This window comes from Balaenoptera musculus, chromosome 13 (genome assembly GCF_009873245.2).
Source record: "Balaenoptera musculus isolate JJ_BM4_2016_0621 chromosome 13, mBalMus1.pri.v3, whole genome shotgun sequence".
Classification (NCBI taxonomy): domain Eukaryota; kingdom Metazoa; phylum Chordata; class Mammalia; order Artiodactyla; family Balaenopteridae; genus Balaenoptera; species Balaenoptera musculus.
In genome coordinates, this window is record NC_045797.1 from 88,656,546 (window position 1) to 88,670,308 (window position 13,763).

The 13,763-nt window shown below is 53.1% G+C and overlaps 1 protein-coding gene across 2 annotated transcripts in view; it reads left to right on the top strand.

Annotated features, from left to right (window-relative positions):
* Positions 1–13,763, top strand: part of EIPR1 (EARP complex and GARP complex interacting protein 1) — an 89,310-nt gene that overhangs the window by 50,025 nt on the left and 25,522 nt on the right. For both annotated transcript variants that reach the window (XM_036873760.1, XM_036873761.1), the window contains one exon: positions 5,193–5,352. In XM_036873760.1, coding sequence (XP_036729655.1) covers positions 5,193–5,352 — 160 coding nt within the window. The remainder of the gene's footprint in view (positions 1–5,192; positions 5,353–13,763) is intronic.

Here is a 13,763-nt window from a genome sequence, read left to right on the forward strand (position 1 = left end):
ACCCACTGCCATGGTCAGGTCCATGGAATGACATATGTCCGGGTGGGTCTTCAGGCCCACTGGGTCTGCTGAGACCTGGCTTTGTCCATTTGGTTGCCTGGCCCCCAAATGTCCCCAGTGTAACAGGGGACATGGGACGCTTTGGGTTCAGTGGACCTTGAACTGCCAGGGTGTGGCCCTGGGCCCGGCGTGTGATCACCAAGTAAGCAGCACGAGGGTCCCTGGGCGAAGACTTGGGGAAATCGTCTCAGTTACACACCTGCCCTGGTGTTGCGGGTTCCTGACTGCGGGCATCCGCCGTATTTCCGACCGTGGGTCCCGTGACTGAAATTGGCTCAGACCAGGCCTGGGGTAAAGGATCACGACTTTTAGTGGGTTACTCCCCTCAGCCTCCTGCTCGCTCACTCTTGTTTCCTTCTGCAGTCGTGTGGACTCCTGCCTGCGTGTACGGCAGCCAGGGCTGGGTCGGAGGGCCATCTGTTTCACTCCTTGCAGCACCGTCTCCTGTTGTCTATTGGCCAGTTGGCCTTCCTGGCTGGTAACCTGGCCTGGTCGGTCATTAGGCTAATTGCTGCCCCCTGGCTTCTGGCAGTTACATACATACCATCACCAGGCCACTCTTGGCTTTGGGGCCAGGTTTAACTGCTGGAGTCAGAGAGCGGCCAAAAGCCCGTTACCAACAGGCCACGCGTCGTGACAGCCTCTCCTGAGAGGTGGAATTGCTGGTCACCTGGTATGTGGATGTCCAACCGCCAAAGTGTTCGAACTATTTTACGCTCTTTCCAGCAATCGTTTGAGGGATCTGGTTGCTTCCACATCTTTGCCAGTACTTGGTGGTGTTGATCTTTTTTACATTAAATGTTAGCCGTTCTGGCAGGTACGTAGTGTATCTCATTTTGGTTTTGTTTTGCATTTCTCCAGTTACTGTTGATGTTGAGCATCTTTTCTGGTGCTTGTTGACCGTTCATATGTTTTCTTTTGTGAAATGTCTGATTCAGTCTCTGCCCACTTAAAAACTGGGTTATTTGTCTTATAAGTTGTTAGGAGTTCTTTATATATTCTGGATACAAGCCCTTTATCTTGATACAGACATATGTATTCTGATATTTTCTTCAAGTTTTGCTTCATTTTTAAAGCAGTGTCTTTCCAAGAGCAGCAGTTTTTTTTTTTTAACTTGTTCTTTTTTTTAAAGCCGTTTTCTTTTTTTTTTATAGCTACTTTATTATTATTTATTTTATTTTTGGCTGTGTTGGGTCTTCGGGTTCATGCGAGGGCTTTCTCTAGTTGATGCAAAGTGGGGGCCACTCTTCATCGCGGTGCGGGGACCGCTCTTACATCGCGGTGCGCGGGCCTTTCACTATCGCGGTACCCCTCCCGTCGACGGGGGCCACAGGCTCCAGACGCGCAGGTCTAGGAGTTGTGGCTCACGGGCCCAGCTGCTACGTGGCATGTGGGATCTTCCCAGACCAGGCTCGAAACCAGTGTCCCCCTGCATTAGCAGGCAGATTCTCAACCACTGCGCCACCAGGGAAGCCCGAGCAGCAGTTTTTAATTTTGATGAAGGCCGATGCCTTTTGTGTGAATAGACGTTCTAATTATAAAGTAGGTGTTATCAGTCTTTTCCTTTGTGATTAGTGTTTTTTCTGCCCTGATTAAGAAATCTTTGCTTATTGAAGAGTTATGAGGATATTCTACTATATAGTCTAGAAAAGATTTGTATGATTTTATCTTTCTCATTTTGATCTTCAGTCTATCTGAAGGTAGTTTTTGGGTGTGTTGTGAGGTAGAATGCAGCTCGTTTTTTCATGTGGATATATTGATAAAATTGATCCAGCATCTTTTATTGAAAAGACCATCCTTTGTCCACTCCAGTAAATGGCATTTTGTTGTAAATCAGGCGACCATCTCTGTAAGGTCTATTTCTGGATTCCATTTCTTTCTCTGGGCTATTTATCTATCTGTGTATCAGCAATAAGTTAATATCAGATTGTAAACCATCCAGTTTTGTTCTTCTGCATGACTGTCTTGGCCATTTGGGCGGTTCACGTTTCCATGTAAGTTTTAGGACTTCAGAATCAGGTTGTTGATTTCTAACAAAAAAAGAAAAAAAAAAGCCATCTAGAACTTTGGGTTCAAGGGCTCTTTACAGTAGTGAAGCTTCCCTCCTTGAACATGGTATGCCCCCTCCATTTACTGAGGCCTTTGCTTTCTTCAGCAGTATTCTTCATTTAGCACCTCTTTAGTTTGAGATAGTATTGGATATTTCATTTTTAATTCGATTATTAATAGTTTTCAAATTTTGTTTTTAAAATTTTTGTTGTTAATCTATAGATACCATCGAATTTTATATATCACCCTTGTGTCTAGCAATTTTGCTAATTCCCTGTTTTTATTTCTAATGTCTATACGTGTAAATTTTCATAAGTTTTCTATACATATAATCATTAGCAAGTAACAGTAGTTTTTATTCTTTTCATGTTCTCCTATCTTTATTTTTTTTTCTTGCCATACTGAAGTAGTTAGGACCTCTGGTGTACATTAGCTACAGGTGGGTAGCACAAAGCATTCTCGTCTCATTCCTCTCTCACGAGGAAAGCATTTAACTGTTCACCACCCTGGCATAGTTATGTTTGCTGGGTGAGCAGGCAGCTACAGGAGGAGTTACTTTCCTGACACCTGCACAGAATTCTCAGAAGAAGGAGCCGTTCAGTGGGAAATCCGCCACTAGTTTGCTTCTCCTGCGCCACTAGTTTCCCGCACACTAGTTGCTTCCCGCCACAGTAGCTGCTTCCCGCACACTAGCTGCTTCCCGCACACTAGTTGTTTCCCGCACACTTAGCTGCTCACCGCACACTAGCTGCTTCCCGCACACTAGCTGTTTCCCGCACACTAGCTGCTTCCCGCACACTAGCTGCTCCCGCACACTAGTTGCGCCCGCACACTAGCTGCTTCCCGCACAGTAACTGCTTCCCGCCACACTAGCTGCTTCCCGCACCACTAGCTGCTTCCTGCACACTAGCTGCTTCCCGCACACTAGTTGCTTCCCGCACACTAGCTGCTTCCCTGCACACTAGTTGCTTCCCCGCACGCCGGCTTGCTTCCCGCCACAGTAGCTGCTTCCCGCACGCCAGCTGCTTCCTCCCGCACGCCAGCTGCTTCCTCCCGCGCACTAGCTGCTTCCCGCACACTAGCTGCTTCCCGCACAGTAGCTGCGTTCCCGCACAGTAGCTGCTTCCCGCACGCTAGCTGCTTCCCGCAAACCAGCTGTTTCCCGCACGCCAGCTGCTTCCCGCACGCCAGCTGTTTCCCGGCACGCCAGCTGCTTCCCGCACGCCAGCTGCTTCCCGCACAGTAGCTGCTTCCCGCACACTAGCTGCTTCCCGCACACTAGTTGTTTCCCGCACACTAGTTGCTCCCCGCACACTAGCTGCTTCCCGCACAGTAACTGCTTCCCGCACACTAGCTGCTTCCCGCACACTAGCTGCTTCCTGCACACTAGCTGCTTCCTGCACACTAGTTGCTTCCCGCACACTAGCTGCTTCCTGCACACTAGTTGCTTCCCGCACAGTAGCTGCTTCCCGCACAGTAGCTGCTTCCCGCGCAGTAGCCGTTTCTGCTGTGTCATCTTCTGTCATGCTGTGCACTGCAGCCACAGTTCAGTTCTCATGTTTTCAGTCCCATCACTTTTCAGATTAGAAATTTCTTTTCTGTCATTTAGGGAGATTAGTATAATCTGTGCCTCTGCTGGGTGAATGTTTCGGGCATTTGCTTATTCTTTCCGGCTTAAAGTTGCCAACTCTCTCTTCAGTTAGTTGTTCTCCTGTTTCAGGAGTTCCACTGCCAATCCCATGGGCTCTACAGCAAGACTGTGGAACTGAAAATCTCAGCAAAAAAATCAGTTTCTCTCGTAGACAGAAACTGTCTTGCACTACTTTTTCATGGTTAAAGGTGGATGTGTTAACATTAAGTTTATATGTAATATACATGATTCTTTTTTCTTTAAGCTGCAATTCCATACTCTCTCAGAGCCAATGAGGTGCGTGGCCTGAGCCCTGAGATGGGGATCAGAAAGCCTTGGTTGAAACCCTCATCCTTCTACTGGCGATTTGATCATGGGTAATAACGGTATTATGATAATAGTACCTGGGGAGCCAGGCGTTTTGCCCGTTGTGTTCACTGCTGTATTTCTTGGTTGATTAGTTGGTGTTTAGATTGGAGGACCATGTATCTAATGAGAAGTGGGACGTTTTCAAATGTACTCTAAGGTCCTTTGTTTTTTTGGGTTTTTTTTCTTATTTCTTGGGGTATTCTTTCTTTTTCTACAATTCTTTCATATTCTTCACATGATACCAATTGACGATTTAATGCTGAAGCCTGTTCATTGTTTTATTATCATTTATTAAAGACCATTTTTAAAGGGGAAGGTGTTAGCACATATGGCCATTTAGAACTAAATGGAAAGCAAATTTTGAAAGGGTTTACATTTAGGAATTTATGATTCAGTTTTTAATCGCATAATGTTAAATCTGTGTCTTTTTGTTTGTCTTTTCATCTTATTTGTGTCTTACTGAAAAATTGTTTTAAAAAAGACAAGTTGTTTAGAGGGCAGAGACCTAGAGCCAGACAGGCTCCTGAAAAGAGGTGGCCCGCCTCTCCTGTCTGTGCTCAGTGCCTCTGACCACAAAGTGGCTTCGCGTCACCATTGGGCGCCGGGCTGCCCTCCACCAGGGCTTAGCCTGTGCCATCCGGCCCGCACTCATCCCCTCAGCGGACGGGGGCCTGCGCCACCACTGACACCATTTAGCACGTACGTGTGAACGCAGCGTGCGCAGGGCACTCAGCCCTGTGCAGTGCCCTCACAGAGCTTTCAGGGAAAATCCATTGAATGCCCGCTCTTAGACCCCAGCTGCACCCGTGGTGATTATATCTTTAGCTGCGCCCCACCTCACTTCACTCCCTTTTTTGAAGAACTGTTGAAGAAGAGAACGGGAGGAAATCGATTTTGAGGAACTGAAATTTTCTCTAAAGCAGGATAGATGACTGTGTTGGAACAGGGCAGGGGAGCGGGGGCTGGAGCCGCCCGCCTGGTCGGGCCTTTCGAGGGGCAGGGGTTGCGGGCCCGGGGCTGCGTCGTTGTGCGGGCGCCGTCGGCAGGGGGGCGGCCCGCTGTGCTCACGTCTCCCTGTCCTCAGCTGCAGACGGCAAAGTAGTGACGTGCGCCGCGGGTGTGGAGGATGCCAGCGGAGCTGGAGCCGGGCGGGGCCACGAGTCCCCGGAGACGCAGCGAGCCCTGCACACGCCTGGAGCTGCTCTGTCACCTGGGCCCCCGTCGGCCCACGGCAGCACCGCCTGGTAGGTTCCGCCCCCTGCGTGCCCAGGCAGGCTGGAGGCAGGTCCCCACCCAGAGGCCTCTTGCTCTTGAAGAAGATGGCGTAAATGCTTGCGTTCCGCTCTCTCCTTAGTGCCAGTTGTTTCCCAGAGAGACAAATCTATGGAGACCCTGCTGCACACGTACTGAGAAAGCTGCGTCCAGATCCTTTCCTCTAAAGTCAGTCTTGCCGGGTACCTGCCGGGAGGATGGCAGTCAGGTGCCGTACAGCACTGAAGCGCTGCATTGCTTTTTGCCTCATGAATACACCTTCACTCAGCAATCCTATGCATAAATTAATTTATTTGTTACCTTGGGTTGAAGGCTTATGATGTCTTCTTCTGTGGACCAAGTGTGGATGCCCCGTGTGCAGGTCGTGCTGTGCCCCCAGCCCTCCGAGGCTTCGTCCTGCATTTATTTCCCCAAATGTCCTGTGCGGTCTCAGGACGGAGAGACGCCGCCGCCATCCCTTAGGGCTCCCAGGCCCCTGGCCGCCCGCGTGCCCTGAGCAATCCCGCGCGGGATTGCTGTGCCCTCCGTGGTAACGCACGGACCCCACTCACAACACTCACGGCTCACATGAGTCGCCGAGTCGCCGACGCCTTGGTAAACTCAAGAAGCCGTGCTTTCTAGAAGGGAGGGTGGGAACGTACCCTTGTTATGGGTGTTTACGGTTACAGCGGTAATTGTTTTACTTAATACGGTCACACTCCCACGTGTGCGTGTGTGTGCATGTGTGTGCGTGTGCTTGTGTGTGCTTGTGCGTGCATGTGCCTGTGTGTGCATGTGTGTGTGTGTCCATGTGTGTGTGCGTGCGTGTGCGTGCGTGTGCTTGCGCGTGCTTGTGCATGCATGTGCGTGTGTGTGCATGTACATGAGAAAGAGCCTCCGTGTAGTCACTTCTTATTCACCCCTACCAATTAAACAAATTTAATCCAGCAGATGTTTATTAAGCACCTGCTGCACATGCCTGCCAGGCTCCAGGGACCCAGGGTGATGGGTCAGGGGACCTGGCCTCAAGGAGTCACGATCTCTCGGGGAGGCCGTGGTGTAAACATCTAACTGAGACCCAGGGCAGGCGGGGACCACGCTGGAGTCGTTATGAACCGTGTGCCGTGGGCCCGCCGAGGAGAGAGTCCCTCAGTTTTACTAGAGGAATTGATGACGGAGTCTCTGAGGAGGTGACGTTTGGAGCTGGCAGTTATCCTGGTCCCCACCGTCAGCTGCGTTTGGAGCGGGCTGGGGGGCGGGGGGAGCAGAGCTGGGGCCCGCGTGGCCAGGGCCCTGGGGGGCCTCCGTCTGTCGATCTGTGTGTGGAGGTGGTTAGCAGGCGCCAGGTCGGGCTTGTTGCTTTTTCCCAGGAGTCCGCCCGTCTGCACAGAAGGGGTTGTCCTGCCCCCTGAGAAACGACCCATGGGTGCAGAACAGCACCGCAAACCACACAGAGCTGTTCAGAGCCCACGTCTCAGGTGGCAGCCGTGCTTCCCCAGCAAACATTTGCACGTGTGTGTGTGAGTGCAAGAGTGTGTGCACATATGTGTGTGCATGTGTGTGTGCACGTGTGTCTGTTCCAGGAGCCACCCCGGCACTGGGGAGCGGGTGAGTGAGACAGTGCAGACCCGCAGTCATTTCGGGCGAGGCCGGCATCTACAGGCGGCGTCCATGCCTTTGGCGAGTGCAGAGAGGGGTGAGCGCTGGGAGGGGACCTGCCCCCTGTGGACGAGGGGACGAGGGCTAAGGGAGGGGCCGTCGTCTGCTCCCCGCCCCCCCGGGCCCAAATGCTCCATCAAAGCTGCCGTCGTAGGGGGAGCAGGCCGCGCCTGCCCCGGGCGGCGTCGGCGGTGGAGGTAGTACACCCGTGCTCTCACCTGTGAAAGGGAGCGTGTCAGGAGGTAAGTGTCGATATTTAAACCCATCCTCTCAGAGTCACCTCGGAACGCTGTGATTCCCAGTTTGCTGCTCTTGTTCAAAGTACTTCTTGAAGTCTTGTTTGTTGTCCATTGCTTTGCTCTGTGTCTTTGACCTTTTCACCCGTGGCGGCAGGTGCGGTTGTAGCAACAGCTCAGAGAGACCCTGCGTGCCCGCCCGTCTCCCCCAGCGGGGGCCGTGCACCGCTGCCGTCGAGGCGGCCCACAGCCCCACGCAGGTTCACGTGTTCCGCACCCACGCCTGTGTGTGCCCTGAGCTCCCTCCATCTCATCACGCGTGTCAGTCTGTGTGGTCACCACCACGGTCGGGACCCAGAACCAGGATCGCTCGGGCCGCCTGGTTACGGCCACCGCCGCCCCCGCACGCCCCGCCCTTCATCCCTGGCCGCTGTGAGCCTGCGCCAGCCGGTGCGCCGTCACCGGGAGAGCATTCTGCACGTGGAGTCACGCCGCGTGCATCTGAGGGCGGCTTTTGTATCATCGTCCCTCCTTCCTTCTTACTCTGAGTAGGAGTCCGGGTGGGGTGGACACAGTCCGTGTAAGTGTTCCGCTGTGGAGCGTCTGGGTCCCCGGCTTCGGGCTGTTGTGCGTAGAGAGCCTCTGAACAGCACCCTGCGCACCTGGGTCTCCACTCTCCTGGCCAGGCGCCTGGGGGCAGCTGCTGGGCCATGCGGCGCAGGGCTTAGTTTGGTGGAAACGGCCGCGCTCTGCTCCGGAGGGGTGGTGCCGGCCGTGGCTGCGGGTCCGGTCTCGGCACCCTCGTCGGCATGTGGGGCTGTCGTGCACGTTCTCTTAAGCATCCTCAGTGGTGTCCAAGTGTCAGCAGTAGATAGGGAGTGTGAGTTTTGGAGATTTAAGTCTGGTGGATCCGTGGAGGTGAAGGACACTGTCTGTGGTCAGACATGAGGCAGTCGGTGTTCTGTGTTCACTTGCTTGCTTTCCTTTTTGGCTTATTACTTGTGCTGAGAGCGGTTCCAGGAGAGGGGCTCCCAGATGCTCTGACCATCGGCTGCTGCCGGCCTGACGGGAGTGTCCAGGAACGCCACACGGTCCCAGTGCCCTGGGGTCATGGCTGCGCTGACTGGCAGAGGCGTGGGGCTCCCGTCCTCAGGGCCCCTCAGCCTCTCCTGTTCTGGGGCGGCGGGGGCATGGGGTGGACGGCGCCCATGCCTGCATCGCAGCAAGCAGGGTCAGCTAGTGCACGGTGGGTCTCTTGTGCTCACCTTCCCCGAGGTGGCCGTAGGGTCACTGGAAAGTCACCTGTTTCTGTAGATCAGGTCTCCATTCCTGAAAAGGAGGTGACATTTCTGGTTGTGCTGATGGCTCCGTGGCGGGGTCTCTGGAATGCGGTACTTTGCGTGGGTAGATAAGCAGTGAAGGGGCTGGTGTCACGTCCCCCCCAAGACCCTTCCGGGCCTGCCTCCCCGGTGTTGCCCTGTGGGGACACAGGCCCCGACCTGACCCGGAGGGGCCGCCCCGTGACCTGCTGCGCTCAGCTCCCCTGGGCTCAGTGTCGCCTCCCCAGAGAGGTCCTTCCCAGCCGCTGTCTCCGGAATGATCACTGCTCCGACCCCACTCACGCCTTCCTGTCATTTTACCCACTTTTATCTCGTCACAGCCGTCACCGCCTCCTGACCCTGCCCTCTCTGCGTTCGTGCTCCTGCGTCTTTCTCCGTAGCCTGAGCTCCCTCCGGGCAGGGGCCTGTCAGGATGCAGGCTGTGCGCTGTCGCCTGCATCGGCGCCAAGGACGGTGCCTGGCACACGGAGCACTGCACGTGTTGAGTGAGCAAAGGGGCTAATTGGGGCCGCAGAAACGATGCTGAGTCGTGACTGAGACCCGGGCCGTCGGGGGCTTGCGTGCCTCGCCTTGTCATTTCCCACAGTGACCCTGTAAAGTGGGGACCACGGTAGGTAGGGTAACTGTGGGCCAGAGAGAGGAGGAGGTTGCGTCCAGGGCCGCTCGCTCCCCGGGGCAGCGACTGGGCCTCCCGGCTGGGCAGTCTGGCTGCAGGAGGCGCCTGCGGAACGGGGATTGGGAGCCGCCTGTGGCCGTCGCTCCGCGGCTTGGAAGTGGTGTCAGGCGCTGGGAGTGTAGACGCATCTTCATCAGAGTAAGTTTGGGGAGTGTTCACGCAGCTTCCTGCTGGTGCTTTCTGCTCTCGAGGGGACCCCCTCATTTTGCAGATACTAGAGTCATCGTCTTTCCCGGCATGCTTCTCCTCTCCCTCCCGGTTCGCTCCTGCAGTCAGCGTGGCGATTGTGGAAGAAACGGTGGGCCTGGGGTCCGTGGCCCTGGGCTCTGCCTGCAGATCTGTACCTAATTCACGGCATCCCTTTGGCGAGTCAGGTCAGTTTGGGCCTCATTCCCTCGTGTGTCGAATGGGTTGGATTCAGGAGTCAGCTCTAAATTCACTGGATGCAGCGAGCTCTCTTTCACACCTGCTCGGCGCCGCGTGCCTTTCCCTGAATCTAGTCACAGCTCATGGCCCTCTTTCCGCTCTGCCTGTCGCACTGAGGTGAGGGGCACTGGCCGCCCTGCTGCTCAGCAGACACGCGGCCGTGGCCACGCCACTCACGTGAGCTCCTCCTGGGTGAAGTCAGCTCAGCTGGTGGCGGGCTGCCCGCAGGGCTTGGACTGAGCCGTGAGGATGCTTTCACCAGACCGTGGTCTTTTCACCATTTTCAGGGCATCTCATCCCGTCCTGCTCCAGGTTATGTATATCAGCTGCCTTAAATCCTTTTGGAAGGGTATGGGATGTAGACACGTAAAATTAATAAAACTTTACCTTGTTGTGTTAGACACTGAGGTGAGAGTCCGTCCTAGTGTCACAGTGTAGTTGACCCTCTTCCCCTTTCCGGGGGTAGGTGAGGAAGGGCTGCTGACGACTCCCCCTCCGTGTGCTGCGTGCTCGTTCTTCTCTGGGGTTGGGTCTCCCAGGGTTGGCGCCGACCCTGACGGGCGATGCGTGTTATCAGCACGTGCGGTGTCTACACGGACAGCGAGCTGGGCGCGTGGGGGCTGCAGACCCGCCGAGCCCTCTAGGGCCTCCTGGCGTCACCCCCCGTCTCCCGCGTACGCCGGCGTCTTTTGGAGCCCCGATGAAGGGGGGGTGTTCGGGAACGCGGCAGCTAAGCAGCTAAGAGGAAGGAGGTGACGGTCCTCTGGCACCGGCTCCCTACGAGATAGGGGCTGTATCACCGTCGAGATTGGCCCGGGGCTGATTAGCCACCACAGTGTAATTTGGTGGCTCTCCGTCTCCATCTCATGATGAAGAGGCTCTCCAGCTGCTGAGGAGTTACGCACCTTGGCTGTGGATTAACGCTTCCTGCTGGAGAGTGGAAGCAAAGTCAAGATAATGGAAACACGCTCCATTTCCCAAGTGGTGCGTCGGGAGCAGTCATACAGACTGCAGTGTTTCACGGACGGTGAAAATCTCCTTAAGGGAGAAATCACTGAAATCGGAAGCCAGCAGCTTTGGGGGATGGAAGCGAAATCAGTGGCGGTCAGCTGCAGCCCATCCCCCCGCACCCTGCCCCCCAGATTGTGGAGGGGCCGCGACGGGCTGGGTTAGCCTCACTACGGGGGACGTGCCGGGTCTTTCTCTCATGTCCTTGCAGATGCCCGTGGCACTTGCACAGTGACCGCTGACCTCTGCTTTCTGGGGAGAAGATACCTCTGCAGTGCAGATGGAGGTAAATATCACACTGGAATGCCAGGCCGGCTGAGAGGGTCAGGAATTCCTGGGAAGCGGGTGTGCATGTTACCGTTCTTATTAGAAGAAGGAAAAAGGGCCGTAAGCTTGGGTGTTGAGCTTAGAGAGGAACTAGAAAGAAATAAGCTTGTGCAGGTCTCCAAATACTTGAGGTGGTTTGGCCAGAAGAAAGGATTTGGCCTCCTCTCTGATTTTGTGTTTCTTCTTTTCACTTCAGTGTATAGAACAGTGTAAGTTGACTTGGGTGAATGTTACAAAGAGTAAATTCAAAGTTATCCTTAATATCTTTCCAAAGTTGTCTCTGAGGATACATAAGAAAAGATGTTTGAAATTTTCAGAGATCCTACAGTATGATTCTGCTGCCAGTGAGGCGGTGGAAAGGTCTCTGTGATTATGACAGTGTCATCCTGGAAGATTTATCAGATTTTATAAGGTCCAGGTTTATGCTTTCTGGTTTCATCCAACCTAGATGTACTTAGGCGTAAGGTTTTTAAACTGGAGCCCTGAAGTTGCTTCCCTGGTTACTGGCTCACTGCTAAAGTGGTCCGCTAGCTTTAAGAGAAGCCTGGAATGAGGCCTCGCATCCCTTATGTTGTAGGAAAAGAACAGTCTGTGGTTTTACAGGACAATATAAAGATGTCTTCCTCTTTCACTTTGGCTAAAGTCTCCTTTGTCAAACGGGGATGGTCGTCAGAGCCACCCTGGCGCCTTGTGAGGGTCACTGAAGCTAAGTATTAGGAAGTGGGTGATGAGGAAAAAATAGTAAAATGCACTGTACAGATACAGCTTATCTAGGAAGAGTCAAAATACGAAAATCTGAACGTACGGTGCAGAGTATAAATAATTATTTATATTACAGGATAAATTCATATTCTTTCTGAGATTGTAGTTCAAGTTTCCGTTAAATACTAGGGTTCAAAGTGTGTTTCAGTTGGTCCTCTCATGAACCCGAAGGGTCTTTCCCAGAGCATGCAGGGCAGACATATACCGTTGTATCCAGTGGGATAGTTTAGGAGAATGTATGTTTTGAAGTTCTGTTTGTGATTATTTAAACTTGAGGTATAAATAATTTAAAAATGTAAACCCGAAGGACCACTAACTCTACCTGGAGAATTTTAAACTATAGTCGATTTTTCTTCTGCTATTTGAGAAAGAGGGTGTGGGAGGAGGAGGAGGAGGAGAACAGGGACAGCCAGGGCTGCTGCTTGGAATTCGGGGGGTGTTTCACGTCATAATGTGTCACGGCTCCGAGCCGACCCTGAACTTGCTGGTGAGACCCAGGAGCAGAAGCCTTGAGCTCCCTGGACGCGCCGCCAAGCCGCGCGGCGCCCACCCTGCCCTGCACTTGCCCTCTTCTCCCTGCCCTGGGTGGAGTCTAAAGTGAGCGGCCGCAGTGGGCCTGTGTGAACCTGGACTTCAGGGCCGGGGAGAGTCAGCCGTTCCAGGGCTGAGGGCCTGCCCTGCCCCCTGGCTCTGCCCCTCAGCCCTCGCTGGGGCACAAGGATGGGACAGGAGCCTCGCCCCAGGAGGGCCGGTGCAGCTGTGTCCATGGGCTCCGCATCCGGCCCGCGTTGTGATAGGCTCTGGGCCTCGGACGTGTCCCGCCCAGGGAGGTCTTTCTGCCCACACACTGTCCATGGCTGGATTCTTAGTGGGAGGGCGTGTTTCTGTTGAGCCATGCACATGGCTGATGTGAGTGTGTAAGTGTGTGCAGGTGAGCAGTGTCAGAATAAACACAGACTTCCGATAACTAAGTCACCCAGTGCCCAAAGTTCCACACTCGTCTGTTGTCAGAAAGGGGTACCCGGCAGTGCATAAGCATGATTCTTTCACTGCACGTATCTGTGTGTCTCGGCCACAGGAAACCTTGCATCCACAGACTCAATCAAAGCGGGCTTCCTGACTTAATGGTGTAACTCTTAAAGTGATCTTTTTTTTAAATCCTTGTAGCATTTATGAAAAGCTATCTTGTGTTCTGCTGTGATTTTTTGACTTTTGAGCAGGAAGAAATTAACCAGATTGCCAAATCTGTGTATTTTAAGAGAGAGATGTATAAACTGGGGAAATAATATATTACATTCTTTTTGTAAAGGGTTTTCAAAATTTGACTGGTAACCACTCATATAATCACCAATGACTTAATAGATTTGTTTCTGCCTTGGGGTTTTCCCTTTTTCAGTAAAGTAGTGACTGTGCGTTTCGGAATGCCCTGGGAACTAGAGGTCCTGGCCGAGCCCTCGTGCGCTGGATCTTTGGTTTCCGCAGCATGTGGCAGCCGTCTCCCACCTGTCGTGTTGGGGTGGCTTCTGTCCTCTGGGCAGTTATGCTGCCCTGACGACCCCACTTCCCACCCGAAGAGGCTGCAGGGAATAGGTAGGATACGTCAGTTATGTGAATGAAAATTAATTTTATATTGAGGTTGTTTTAAGAGTTTCTCAGTGTCCTTTGAGTGTCCTCACCCCAGGTGCCAAAACCCAGAGTGTGAATCATTCATTTTGGAGTCACTTACCTGAAGAAGAGAAGTGTGTGTTTTGTTTGATCAGCAAGAAACCTGCCAGATGAGAACCATTGTTCCTGCCGTTAGGTCCGTGTTAACTGCCTCAAAGAAGTTTAGATTTGTTTTTAATTTGGGTATATTTGCAGAAATGGCCGTTTTCTTGCGTTTTTTCCCAGTGATTACGAAGGGACATAGAGTACGTATATTAGGTGTATGCTACTTTGTTCAGGACTTGTTAATATAATTTTATGTCCGC